We start from the raw sequence: 12,890 nt of genomic DNA, 5'->3' as shown, positions 1-12,890 counted from the left end.
AGATGACGTTCAGAGCACATTTTATGCCCAATTCATGCAAAACTCCACGTAATCCCAAGGGGTTCACATACTTTTTCTTGCAACTGTAGCTGAGAACGGCGGGGGTACGGGCATGGATACCCTTCAGGACAGGGGGATCTGATACATAAGAAAGTGCAAAGAGGGATCCTTTTCTATCCAGACATAATAATTTTACCAGGACAACATCTGTTTAAAGAATGCATTATGAGTTACTTTTTTGAACACTGTTGAAGTCCCAGACATACATCAGTTGGCACATAGACATAGATATATTTTCTCATACTGGGACACCATACATTGTCCAATAGATGAAGTATACTTTTCTCCAATGGTTTCAGATTCTTCTCTCCTATAGCTTTGTCTTACGTACACTATATGATCAAAAATATGAGGGCACCATTCCCAATTGTTGAGTTCAGGTGTATCTAGTAAAGGGTACCGGCAATACTACAGCATACAAAGACATTGTAGACAATCAAATGCCTCCAACCTTGTGGCAACAGTTTGGAGAAGGCCCTTTATTGTTCCAGCATGACTGTGCCTCTGGGCACACAGCCAACTCTAAAATTGGTGAGTTTTGTGCGGAGGACCTTCAGTGGTCTGCACAGAGTGAATGTTGTTATAGCCACAAAGGGGTACTAATGCACAATTTGTGTAATAAGATGTCCAACAAGCTCACGTAGATGAGGTGGTCAGGAGTCCATCAACATTTGTCCATGTAGTGTATCTTGTACATATCTTCCTACATATTATATTTTAACATAACAAAAGGTTAACCAGGAGAAAGTCCTTTTTTTAGTCCTCTGTGTATTCATGACAAAGATGTGGGGTAGGTAGGGAAATGGGTAGAGCTGAGCTCGTTTCATTGATCATTTCCCCCTGAAAAATAAAAGTATGAGACATGAGACATAGGATAATTATAGAGTATGTCATATACTTACTAAAAATATTACATTTAAAAATAAAATTAAAAAACAATTCAAATTAACAGCAGTACTGTGATGCCATAATACGGCGGTTATCAAATCTACATTTTCAGAAGAAAAGACATTCGTATCATTTACGTGTGGTAAAATCTCCAAATTTCCTGTTAAAGTATAAAAGATGAGGCTGAGTCTGAGTTGTGTAAATAGTTAGCAAACCTTTTTTTTACATTAAAATGCGCTTAAAACCATTAAACATATATTTTCCAAACACCCAAAGAATAAAAACATGGTATTTGCAAGAGTTGTCTTCTGCATGATTTTAGGGCAACTGTTTATCAGATTTTTTATTTTCAGTAAAAATATTTTCAAATAAATATCCAAATTTTCTATAAATTATAAAAGATAAGGCTAAACAATTAAAGAGATACAAAAAAAAACACATTTGTTTTACATTAAAACACACTTAAAACCACTAAACATTATATACTTTCTAAAAGCAGAGGACCCAAAAAACAAAAACATGGGATTTGCAATTTTTTTTAAGTAGCACGATATTAGATGTAGCCCCTTGTCCTAAACAAAGGTTACTAGCCTAAATTTAGTTATTGGTTGAGTGGTAGTCAGTCCAGACTAATTCTGTAGTTTTTGACCAGTTTTTTCCCTAAGCTTCAGTTGGGTTGTGATTTCTGCCTTTTGCCAATAGCTGTCACTGGTCCCACTGGTCATAGTATGAGCTTTCAGACACAAGACTGCGTTATGAATATTTATATTTCCTTCATCCAGTCCAGTAGGAGGTTTAGGCCACTGGTGCATATGGGGGGAGGATATAAATATTTGGGACAGGCCATGTGTTGGCTCTCTTTCCCTGGGCTGGGGCCTGGGAAGGTGCTGCTGGATGGAGCTCTGCTGTTAGGCTCAATAGTCTGTTTTGGGCCTAGCATGTGCTGACGTGTTCGTGAAGCTGTCTTGCCTTGTGTGTGGAGGACGCTATGCAAGGAGAAGATCCAGGGGAGGCCCCTTGATGAAGAGAGCCAAGAAGAAGGCTGGCCTTTCAGAAGGACCTGGTGACTCACTTGGATGATGCACTGAAATTTTGGAATGGGCTTACAGAGTTGCCGGGTCAGCGACAAGATTCTGACACTGTAAAGCTGGACATGGAACTGGAGAGTCTGTAAGTGATCTGCCTGGCATCTGGGACCCCTAACATTAACCCTCCTTCATCACCTTAGCCATTCTGGAATAAAACTCTAAAAAGACAAACATGACTGGTGCCCAATATTCTTCCTTAGTCCCCCATTCGCCTCTCTTCTTTTATTATTCTCGTGGACACCATGGGGACAAACGTGGATCTGAACCATCCGATGGGTCTTCAATTTGACTTTTCAGTTTAACCCCTCAGACTCCTAAGAACTGCCACCATTTGAATCCCAGATTTAAGATTACATTCTGGGTTTTGACATAAAAATAACAACTCTGCCCTCAATACAAGGGATTGAATCCTTACTTTTTCTTTTGTCCGTGCTGTCAGAATGTCGTTCCATTGAAGTCTACTGGGAAACCAACACTTCTGGAAAAGACAACCTTGTTGATCCCCCAAAACATTCATTGGTTTCTCCCGCTGATTTCCACATCATTACAGTACACAGTAGTGGTGGGGAGGTCACTGGTAGGAGCCAACGAATGCTGTGGGACATCAATGAGATCACTTGAAGAGTCCATTTTCCAGTACACCTCAACAGAGGATTTCTCTTGTGTTCTGGCAGACAACAGGAAAGGCAATTTGGATTTTTCTCTTAAGGATCAGATGTACTCACTGTACGATGATTGATAATTGCAAAGTGGTTGGCTTCCATGATGGCATTTTGGGCTTTAGCTATGGTCTCTTCATCCCAGTCTGCACTATCAATGTTCACAACGGCATCCATGATGCTGAAAGAGACAAACACCAGGAGGTGGAAGTGAGACTGTGGGTAATGAAGCATTTAAAGGCACAGTAACCTGAAAGAGTTTCTTCAACTGTTTGTTGTACCCTCAGACTGTACTCTATGACATTAAATCTCATACGGTGATACAGTGCATTGCAGTACTGTTCATTGTGAACCTCAAAACGTTATCACTGTAGTTAGCAAGGTACTCATACTGCCATTTACCACAACCCACATGCCACAAAGGGTCAATTGTGTTTTTTAGTATGCTTACTTCTGTAGGAAAAGAAATGTAATCTCCAAACACGGAAAGGTTTCTTCTCAGTAAGAGCTGTGAAAATGTGGAATAGACTCCTTCAAGAGTTGGTTCTGGCCAGCTCAGTGGATTGCTTTAAAAAAAGTCCTGGATTCTTTCTTAGATACACAGAATATAGCTGGATACTAACATTTATAGGTAAAGTGGATCCAAAGAATATCCGATTGCCTCTTGGGGGATCAGGAAGGAATTTTTTTCCCTGCAGGAGCGAATTGGATCATGCTCTGCTGGGTTTTTCTTTGCCTTCCTCTGGATCAACTGTGGGTGTAGGATCATAACTTTTTTTTTTAATTTAATGGTTGAACTGGATTGACTTTTGTCTTTCTTCAGCCAGACTAACTATGTAAGGTATGCTGTCAACCCAATCAAAAATGAATGGGCTGTCTTAACACAGTGTCTTAAAGCTTGATATCGCATTGAATTGCAAAACAACAAGGTCTGTGTATAAAAAAATAAATAAATTATTGTGCAAATGTGTCACTCATTCGCCCAGCCGTCATAAATCTTCTCCATATTTCTCCTAACACGTTTGTTTCCCAGGATCATCAGCTCCATCTACTGGCTGCAATGCAGTATTTCCCTGAAATACCTCAATCAGAAAAGTACTGCATTATTGATACTAAATGCTTCTGATGATACTAGGAAATAAACACAACAAATGAATCAATAAATTACGGTGAAGATAATCAACAAATTACGGTGAAGATACGTGATGGCTGTGCAAATATTTGACAAATTCACGCAACAAACCTTTTTTTGTTTTTGATAAATAATCCTCATAGTCTGAATATCAAGACAAATTTCGAAGGCAGAATCTCCAGCTCAGAATGTGATTCTGTGTTCTTGTTTTTCATGAAATCTCATTCTTGATTTATTGTCTTTTTAAGGAATTTTTGCATAATTGGATTAAGAAATACAACCTGAAGGCAAACACATTCTGAACTGATTAATGTACAGAACAACAAACACAGCAGGGAAAACCCAACTTTTCTGCTTCATTATCCATGATCTAAAATCATTGAAAAATGTAATTCAGTAACAGAGAGAGACCCTCCCAAACATGTGTATTCAGATCTGCATATATTAGGATCCATTTTTTGAAAGTTTTTCTGACATAGTGTACTTTGGTGTCAACAGTTTAATCACTAATACTTTATCATTTATATTTGTTTAGGCTTAATACATTTTCAGGACACCGGTAATAATAGTGCTAGGGTTATGGCTTTCATTCTTTATTATAGTCAAAATGTAAGAAAAAAAGATAATTTAAATAAAAAATATTACGTATTTTATACTATGTACTCTCATTTTCTGCCAGCAAGTGGAGAATTTGGTTTTACTTTGTGTGTTTTTTCAGTTTCTGCTCGTCTACAGAGCTCAGTAGCTCAAGATCGAATTTGCACACAGCTGTCAGATATTGTGCAATGCGTTCTCGTTACAAAACCCATAGTACTTCAGGAATCTAGGAATAAATGTGATTCAGTCTTCTGGCTTTCCTTTAGGTGGAAGGCACGGCTTCTGTATCATGTAACTGCTGTGATTGTCTCTCATTAACAGTCACCACTCTGTCCTCAGAGCAGACCCGAGAACTGAGTGATCAGCAGTCTTTGATCGCTGAGTTCTCAGTGTAGAGGCAGCATTGAATTGACCTAGGTGGATATTTCCTTTTTAAATGCAGTACTTCTAAATTCTGCTAGGTCCTGTATTCTGTCCAATTGGAAGACCGGACAAACTCCATCAATTAATCAGTGAATCGATGCAGTAGACAACATAAAAACTACGGAGGACCTTGCCATGTCTCTGCGAAAACAAGAACGCTTTTGAAAAACATGGTTTTTCAAACCATGGTTATTGGACTAAAAAAAACATGGTTTATTGGATACAAAAATTTGTTGACTGCTGACCCCCTTCAGGTAGAGAGTTGAGGAGTACTCCCCCACCCAATCCTGCCAACCCCTTACCCCCATCTCTCTCTTTCTTATTTATTTTTTAATCCCTTCTCTTTTTTTTGCTCTGTCCATTTCTTCCCCTATTTTCTTGTTCTTTTATCTGTAGCTTTGTTCTTAAAACCTTAAAAAATATAGGCGGGGCTTGTCTTTAACCCTTGGAGGCGACCCTTGAGTGGTATTATCAGCAGAGCTCCTGTCTCTTCCTCTGCCTGTGTATGTGTATATATATATATATATATATATATACATATATATATATATAAATATATTGAAAATTGTAGCATTTCAAATATACTGTATGTCAATATATTTGGGAAGAATATTTTTAAAATATATTTCAAATATATTTTTCTTCCATGGGGGAATGCAGTTCAATTCTGTTAATTACTGATGCAGCCACTGATCTGGGGGTAGCGCTACACTACACTTATGCATAATTAATGGACTCAATGTGTATAATTCTCCAGGAGGGTCGGATTAATCACACTGAAGTCTGTAAACTCACAACCATTGCCGCCTAATACAGAACCCCTGTGCTGGGATTACTTCTGTTACACAACATTTCTTCATTACTGGATCCCAACCTTGCTAGGGACATGGTGACCATGTGTATAGAAGTTTATAAGAGATTATAAGAGATAGCTGTATTTTCACTGACCATGAGAAAACAAAATGTGTGCCGTAGTACTATGGAGAAAAAAAACCCTTTTTGCCTTGGGGCACCTATAGGTACAGGCGTGCTTTGCCTAAAGTTATTAACTCACGTTTCTGATTCATCCAACTCCAGGACTTCAACCACATGCTGGATATCGAGGAGACTCCAACAGGTAGCAATAGGAATGACAGGATAATAAAACAGGAACACCACACACATTTCATTCAGTGTGCTTGGTCCTCCCTGAAAAAATACAAAAATACAAAGACAATATCATTTAAATAAACAAAATACAAACTATAAATATATATATATATATTTATAGATATATACAGTGTGGCAAAAAAGTATTTAGTCAGCCACCAATTGTGCAAGTTCTCCCACTTAAAAAGATGAGAGAGGCCTGTAATTGGCATCATAGGTAGACCTCAACTATGAGAGACAAAATGAGAAAAAAAAATCCAGACAATCACATTGGCTGATTTGGAAAGAATTTATTTGCAAATTATGGTGGAAAATAAATATTTGGTCAATATCAAAAGTTCATCTCAATACTTTGTTATATATCCTTTGTTGGCAATGACAGAGGTCAAACGTTTCCTGTAAGTCTTCACAAGGTTGGCACACACTGTTGCTGGTATGTTGGCCCATCCTCCATGCAGATCTCCTCTAGAGCAGTGATGTTTTGGGGATGTCGCTGGGCAACACGGACTTTCAGCTCCCTCGAAAGGTTTTCTATGGGGTTGAGATGTGGAGACTGGCTAGGCCACTCCAGGACCTTGAAATGCTTCTTACGAAGCCACTCCTTTGTTGCCCGGGCGGTATGTTTGGGATCATTGTCATGTTGGAAGACCCAGCCACATTTCATCTTCAATGCCCTTGCTGATGGAAGGAGGTTTGCACTCAAAATCTCACGATACATGGCCCCATTCATTCTGTCCTGTACATGAATCAGTCGTCCTGGTCCCTTTGCGGAGAAATACCCCCAAAGCATGATGTTGCCACCCCCATGCTTCACAGTAGGTATGGTGTTCTTTGGATGCAACTCAGCATTCTCTCTCCTCCAAACACGACGAGTTGTGTTTCTACCAAACAGTTCTATTTGTTGGTTTCATCTGACCGTATGACATTCTCCCAATCCTCTTCTGGATCATCCAAATGCTCTCTAGCAAACTTCAGACGGGCCCGGACATGTACTGGGTTAAGCAGGGGGACACGTCTGGCACTGCAGGATCTGAGTCCCTGGCGGCGTAGTGTGTTATTGATCGTAGCTTTTGTTACGTTGGTCCCAGCTCTCTGCAGGTCATTCACTAGGTCCCCCCGTGTGGTCCTGGGATTTTTGCTCACCGTTCTTGTGATCATTTTGACTCCACGGGGTGAGATCTTGTGTGGAGCCCCAGATCGAGGGAGATTATCAGTGGTCTTGTATGTCTTCCATTTTCTAATTATTGCTCCCACAGTTGATTTGTTCACACCAAGCTGCTTGCCTATTGCAGATTCAGTCTTCCCAGCCTGGTGCAGGTCTACAATTTTGTTTCTGGTGTCCTTCGACAGTTCTTTGGTCTTCACCATAGTGGAGTTTGGAGTGTGACTGTTTGAGGTTGTGGACGGGTGTCTTTTATACTGATAACAAGTTCAAACAGGTGCCATTGATACAGGTAATGAGTGCAGGACAGAGGAGCCTCTTAAAGAAGAAGGTACAGGTCTGCGAGAGCCAGAAATCTTGCTTGTTTGTAGGTGAACAAATACTTATTTTCCACCATAATTTGCAAATAAATTCTTTCCAAATCAGCCAATGTGATTGTCTGGATTTTTTTTCTCATTTTGTCTCTCATAGTTGAGGTCTACCTATGATGCCAATTACAGGCCTCTCTCATCTTTTTAAGTGGGAGAACTTGCACAATTGGTGGTGACTAAATACTTTTTTGCCCCACTATATATACCCTCAATAGAGAAAAGTATTGCTTAACATTCAGACAGCAATGCTTTAAAACTGAACTTCAGCCTTCTCCTTCAGTCTTGCACAGTTGTACCCATATGGAAGAGAAATATATTTTCAATATATTTAGAAACAAAAATTATAAATGCGACATATATTTACATTATATTGGCCGACATGAATATATTTTAACATGTATTCCAAAAATGTAAATTAAAATATATTATCCAAAGGCATATATTTAAAAATATATATATTTAAACAGATACAGTCAGGTCCATAAATATTGGGACATCGACACAATTCTAACATTTTTGGCTCTATACACCACAACAATGGATTTGAATTGAAACAAACAAGATGTGCTTTAACTGCAGACTGTCAGCTTTAATTTGAGGGTATTTACATCCAAATCAGGTGAAAGGTGTATGAATTACAACAGTTTGCATATGTGCCTCCCACATGTTAAGGGACCAAAAGTAATGGGACAGAATAATAATCATAAATCAAATTTTCACTTTTTAATACTTGGTTGCAAATCCTTTGCAGTCAATTACAGCCTGAAGTGTGGAACGCATAGACATCACCAGACACTGGGTTTCATCCCTGCTGATGCTCTGCCAGGCCTCTACTGCAACTGTCTTCAGTTCCTGCTTGTTCTTGGGGCATTTTCCCTTCAGTTTTGTCTTCAGCAAGTGAAATGCATGCTCAATCGGATTCAGGTCAGGTGATTGACTTGGCCATTGCATAGCATTCAACTTCTTTCCCTTAAAAAACTCTTTGGTTGCTTTTGCAGTATGCTTCGGGTCATTGTCCATCTGCACTGTGAAGCGTCCAATGAGTTGTGAAGCATTTGGCTGAATATGAGAAGATAATATTCCCGAAACACTTCAGAATTTATCCGGCTGCTTCTGTCAGCAGTCACATCATCAATAAATACAAGAGAAGCAGTTCCATTGGCAGCCATACATGCCCACGCCATGACACTACCACCACCATGCTTCACTGATGAGGTGGTATGCTTAGGATCATGAGCAGTTCCTTTCCTTCTCCATACTCGGTCGGTCTCATCTGTCCATAGGATGTTGTTCCAGAACTTTGAAGGCTTTTTTAGATGTCGTTTGGCAAACTCTAATCTGGCCTTCCTGTTTTTGAGGCTCACCAATGGTTTACATCTTGTGGTGACCCTCTGTATTCACTCTGGTGAAGTCTTCTCTTGATTGGTGACTTTGACACACATACACCTACCTCCTGGAGAGTGTTCTTGATCTGGCCAACTGTTGTGAAGGGTGTTTTCTTCCCCAGGGAAAGAATTCTTCGGTCATCCACCACAGTTGTTTTCTGTGGTCTTCCGGGTCTTTTGGTGTTGCTGAGCTCACCGGTGCGTTCCTTCTTTTTAAGAATGTTCCAAACAGTTGTTTTGGCCACGCCTAATTTTTTTGTTATCTCTCTGATGGGTTTGTTTCGTTTTTTCAGCCTAATGATGGCTTGCTTCACTGATAGTGACAGCTCTTTGGATCTCATCTTGAGAGTTGACAGCAACAGATTCCAAATGCAAATAGCACGCTTGAAATGAACTCTGGACCTTTTATCTGCTCATTGTAATTGGGATACTGAGGGAATAACACACACCTGGCCATGGAACAGCTGAGAAGCCAATTGTCCCATTACTTTTGGTCCCTTAACAATTGGGAGGCACATATGCAAACTGTTGTCATTCCTACACCGTTCACCTGATTTGGATGTAAATACCCTCAAATTAAAGCTGACAGTCTGCAGCTAAAGCACATCTTGTTTGTTTCATTTCAAATCCATTGTGGTGGTGTATAGAGCCAAAAATGTTAGAATAGTGTAGATGTCCCAATATTTATGGACCTGACTGTATTTTTGAACATTTAAAAAAATGCATTTAAACAGATTTTTAAATATACTTGTAGATGCATTCCAAATTACACTTTGACATTTATTTCAGCATGTGTTCTGAATATATTTTTAATAATATAATCACAAATATATTGAAATATATTGAATATGGCCAAAATTGTAGTATTTGAAATATATGTCAATATATTTGGGAAGAATATATTAGGAATGTATTTTTAAAATATATTTAAAATATATTTTTCTTCCATGTGGGTACAGGCTTCACTCCTGTACTGAAACTGATTACTCTGATTTCACTGCACTCTGTGAGCTGCTCACAGTGTGTATTAGAAGCTGCAGCAAGTCAGATAGACTCTGGCTCATTTTCTGGCTAGAGGGCATAGATCTTTCCTCCCCAGCTTGACTGTTCTTGGCCCAGCATTGCATGTGGGTGTTTCCTTTCTGAAAACTCCCACATGGAAGAAAAATATATTTGAAATATATTTAAAAATATTGTTCCCAAATATATTGACATATATTTGAAATGCTACAATTTTGGCCATATTCAATATATTTCAAAATATATTTTAATAAATATATATATTTTTATTGCAATTTATATGAAAAATATTTGTAAAAATACATTTCAAATATACTGTATGTCTTTAAAAATAGAAATCTACATTTTTGGAATGCATTTACAAATATATGTAAACATATATGTTAAAATGACTTTTCTATATGTTAAAAGAAAATCTGAAGAATAAATTTAAAAATATATTTTTAAAAATATTTTTATATATTTTGTAATATATAAAAAACGCATTTCAACAAGCAGTATATATAATTCTTGAAATATATTTTGAAATATATTAAATATGGCCAGAATTGTAATATTTCAAATATATGTCAATATCTTGGGGAAGAATATTTTTAAAATATATTTCAAATATACAGTTGCAAGAAAAAGTATGTGAACCCCTTGGGATTACGTGGAGTTTTGCATGAATTGGGCATAAAATGTGCTCTGAACGTCATCTAAGTCACAACAATAGAAGAACACAGTCTGCTGAACATAATACTACACAAACATTAGATGTTACCATGGTTTAATTGCACATAACATGTAAACATTCACAGTGCAGGGAGGAAAAAGTATGTGAACCTTTGGACTTAATAACTGGTTGACCCTCCTTTGGCAGCAATAATCCCAACCAAACGTTTCCTGTAGTTGCAGATCAGACCTGCACAACGATCTGGAGTCATTTTGGACCAATCCTCTTCACAAAACTGTTTCAGTGTAGCAATATTCTTGGGATGTCTGGTGTGAATCGCTCTCTTAAGGTCATGCCACAGCATTTCAATGGGGTTGAGGTCAGGACTCTGACTGGGCCACTCCAGAAGGCGTATTCTGTGCTGTTTCAGCCATTGTCTTGTTGAATGACTTGTATGCTTTGGGTCATTGTCCTGTTGCATCACCCATCCTCTGCGGAGCTTCAGTTGGCGGACAGATGGTCGTACGTTTTCCTGCAAAATGTCTTGATAAACTCTGGAATTCATTTTCCCATCAATGACAACAATCCGTCCAGGCCCTGAGGCAGCAAAGCAGCCCCAAACCATGATGCTCCCTCCGCCATGTTTCACAGTGGGGATGAGGTTTTGATGTTGGTGTGCTGTGCCTTTTTTTCTCCACACAAAGTGTTGTGTGTTCTTCCCAAACAACTCAATCTTGGTTTCATCTGTCCACAGTATATTTTGCCAGTAGTGCTGTGGAACATCCAGGTGTTTTTTTGCAAAGTTCAAACGCGCTGCAATATTCTTTTTGGACAGCAATGGCTTCCTCCGTGGTGTCCTCCCATGTACTCCATTCTTGTTTCATGTTTTCCTTATTGTAGATGTGTCAACAAAAATGTTAGCATGTGCCAGAGATTTCTGTAGGTCTTTAGCTGACACTCTGGGATTCTTCTTTACCTCATGCAGCATTCTGCGCTGTGCTCTTGCAGTCATTTTTACAGGACGACCACGCCTTGGGAGAGTAGCAACAGTGCTAAACTTTCTCCATTTGTAGACAGTCTGTCTTACCGTGGACACAGGAACATCAAGGCTTATGGAGATACTTTTGTAACCCTTTCCAGCTTCATGCAATTCAACAATTCTTGATGGTAGGTCTTCTGAGAGCTCTTTTCTGCGAGGCATGGTTCACATCAGACAGTGCTTCTTGAAACCAGTAAACTCAAAACAGGTGTGTGTTTTTAAGGGCAGGACAGCTGTCAGCAACACATTCAATATCATCACACTGATTGGAGTCAAAGTTGGCTCACTCCTGGCTCCAATTAGCTCTGGGAGAAGTCATTAAGATAGGGACTCACATACTTTTTCCTCCCTGCACTGTGAATGTTTACATGTTATGTGCAATTAAACCATGCAACATCTAATGTTTGTGTAGTATTATGTTCAGCAGACTGTGTTCTTCTATTGTTGTGACTTAGATGACGTTCAGAGCACATTTTATGCCCAATTCATGCAAAACTCCACGTAATCCCAAGGGGTTCACATACTTTTTCTTGCAACTGTAGTTTTCTTCCATATGGGTTGGTACAACATTGGTACTGCAGGTCAATCAGTAGGTACTGTTCAAGTCAATAAGGTGTCTTTAAAAATGAGATATTCCAGCTCAGCTATAACTGGGCTAAGTTCCCTGTGGACTCTTGGGTGTAATCCACCTGGATCTGGTAAATTATTAGAGAAATTAGATGCTTATTTTATAATCATTTATGCCTGCTTACAAAAGATTGCTTAAGAAACTATACTTTTGAAATACATGTAACCGCAAGCTACTTCCTTATTTGAGTCTGTAAGACTGAGCTACACCTACTTCTAGGAAGTGATAATAAAGGTCAAGCCCAGACACACAAGTCAACCAATCATATCCAAAAGAGGTGGCCGAGTCAGCATTTTGGTATTTTTAGGAAAAAGTATATAAAGCCTTGGTTAATCATTGTCAATTAGACAAGCCTGGATAGGCGTCTATCAGGCTAACTACTGTGTATGCAGCCCTATTGCACGGGTCACAGTGGTTAGAACCAAGAGACAAATATCCAGTGGATAGGCGTCTATCAGGCTAACTGCTGTGTATGCAGCCCTATTCCACGGGTCACAGTGGTTAGAACCAAGAGACAAAAATCCAGTGGATAGGCGTCTATCAGGCTAACTGCTGTGTATGCAGCCCTATTGCACGGGTCACAGTGGTTAGAACCAATACACAAATATCCAGTGGATAGGCGTCTATCAGGCTA

The 12,890-nt window shown here is 39.0% G+C and overlaps 1 protein-coding gene across 1 annotated transcript in view; it reads right to left on the bottom strand.

Moving 5' to 3' along the window:
• Positions 1–206: 206 nt before the first annotated feature.
• The window catches only part of LOC149449395 (putative DBH-like monooxygenase protein 2), a 52,395-nt gene continuing 39,711 nt past the window's right edge, over positions 207–12,890 (bottom strand). Inside the window, exons 11-13 of the mRNA XM_089693312.1 lie at positions 5,902–6,035; positions 2,762–2,876; positions 207–900 (exon numbers count right to left, since the gene is read on the bottom strand). Coding sequence (XP_089549438.1) covers positions 817–900; positions 2,762–2,876; positions 5,902–6,035 — 333 coding nt within the window. The 3' untranslated portion in view covers positions 207–816. The remainder of the gene's footprint in view (positions 901–2,761; positions 2,877–5,901; positions 6,036–12,890) is intronic.

The sequence above is a fragment of the Staurois parvus genome, unplaced genomic scaffold, assembly GCF_062004578.1.
Source record: "Staurois parvus isolate SC_StPar_1 unplaced genomic scaffold, SC_StPar_1.0 ptg000621l, whole genome shotgun sequence".
Lineage (NCBI taxonomy): Eukaryota > Metazoa > Chordata > Amphibia > Anura > Ranidae > Staurois > Staurois parvus.
Note: the sequence above shows the minus strand (reverse complement) of the source record. Positions and strands in the feature narration are given on the sequence as shown.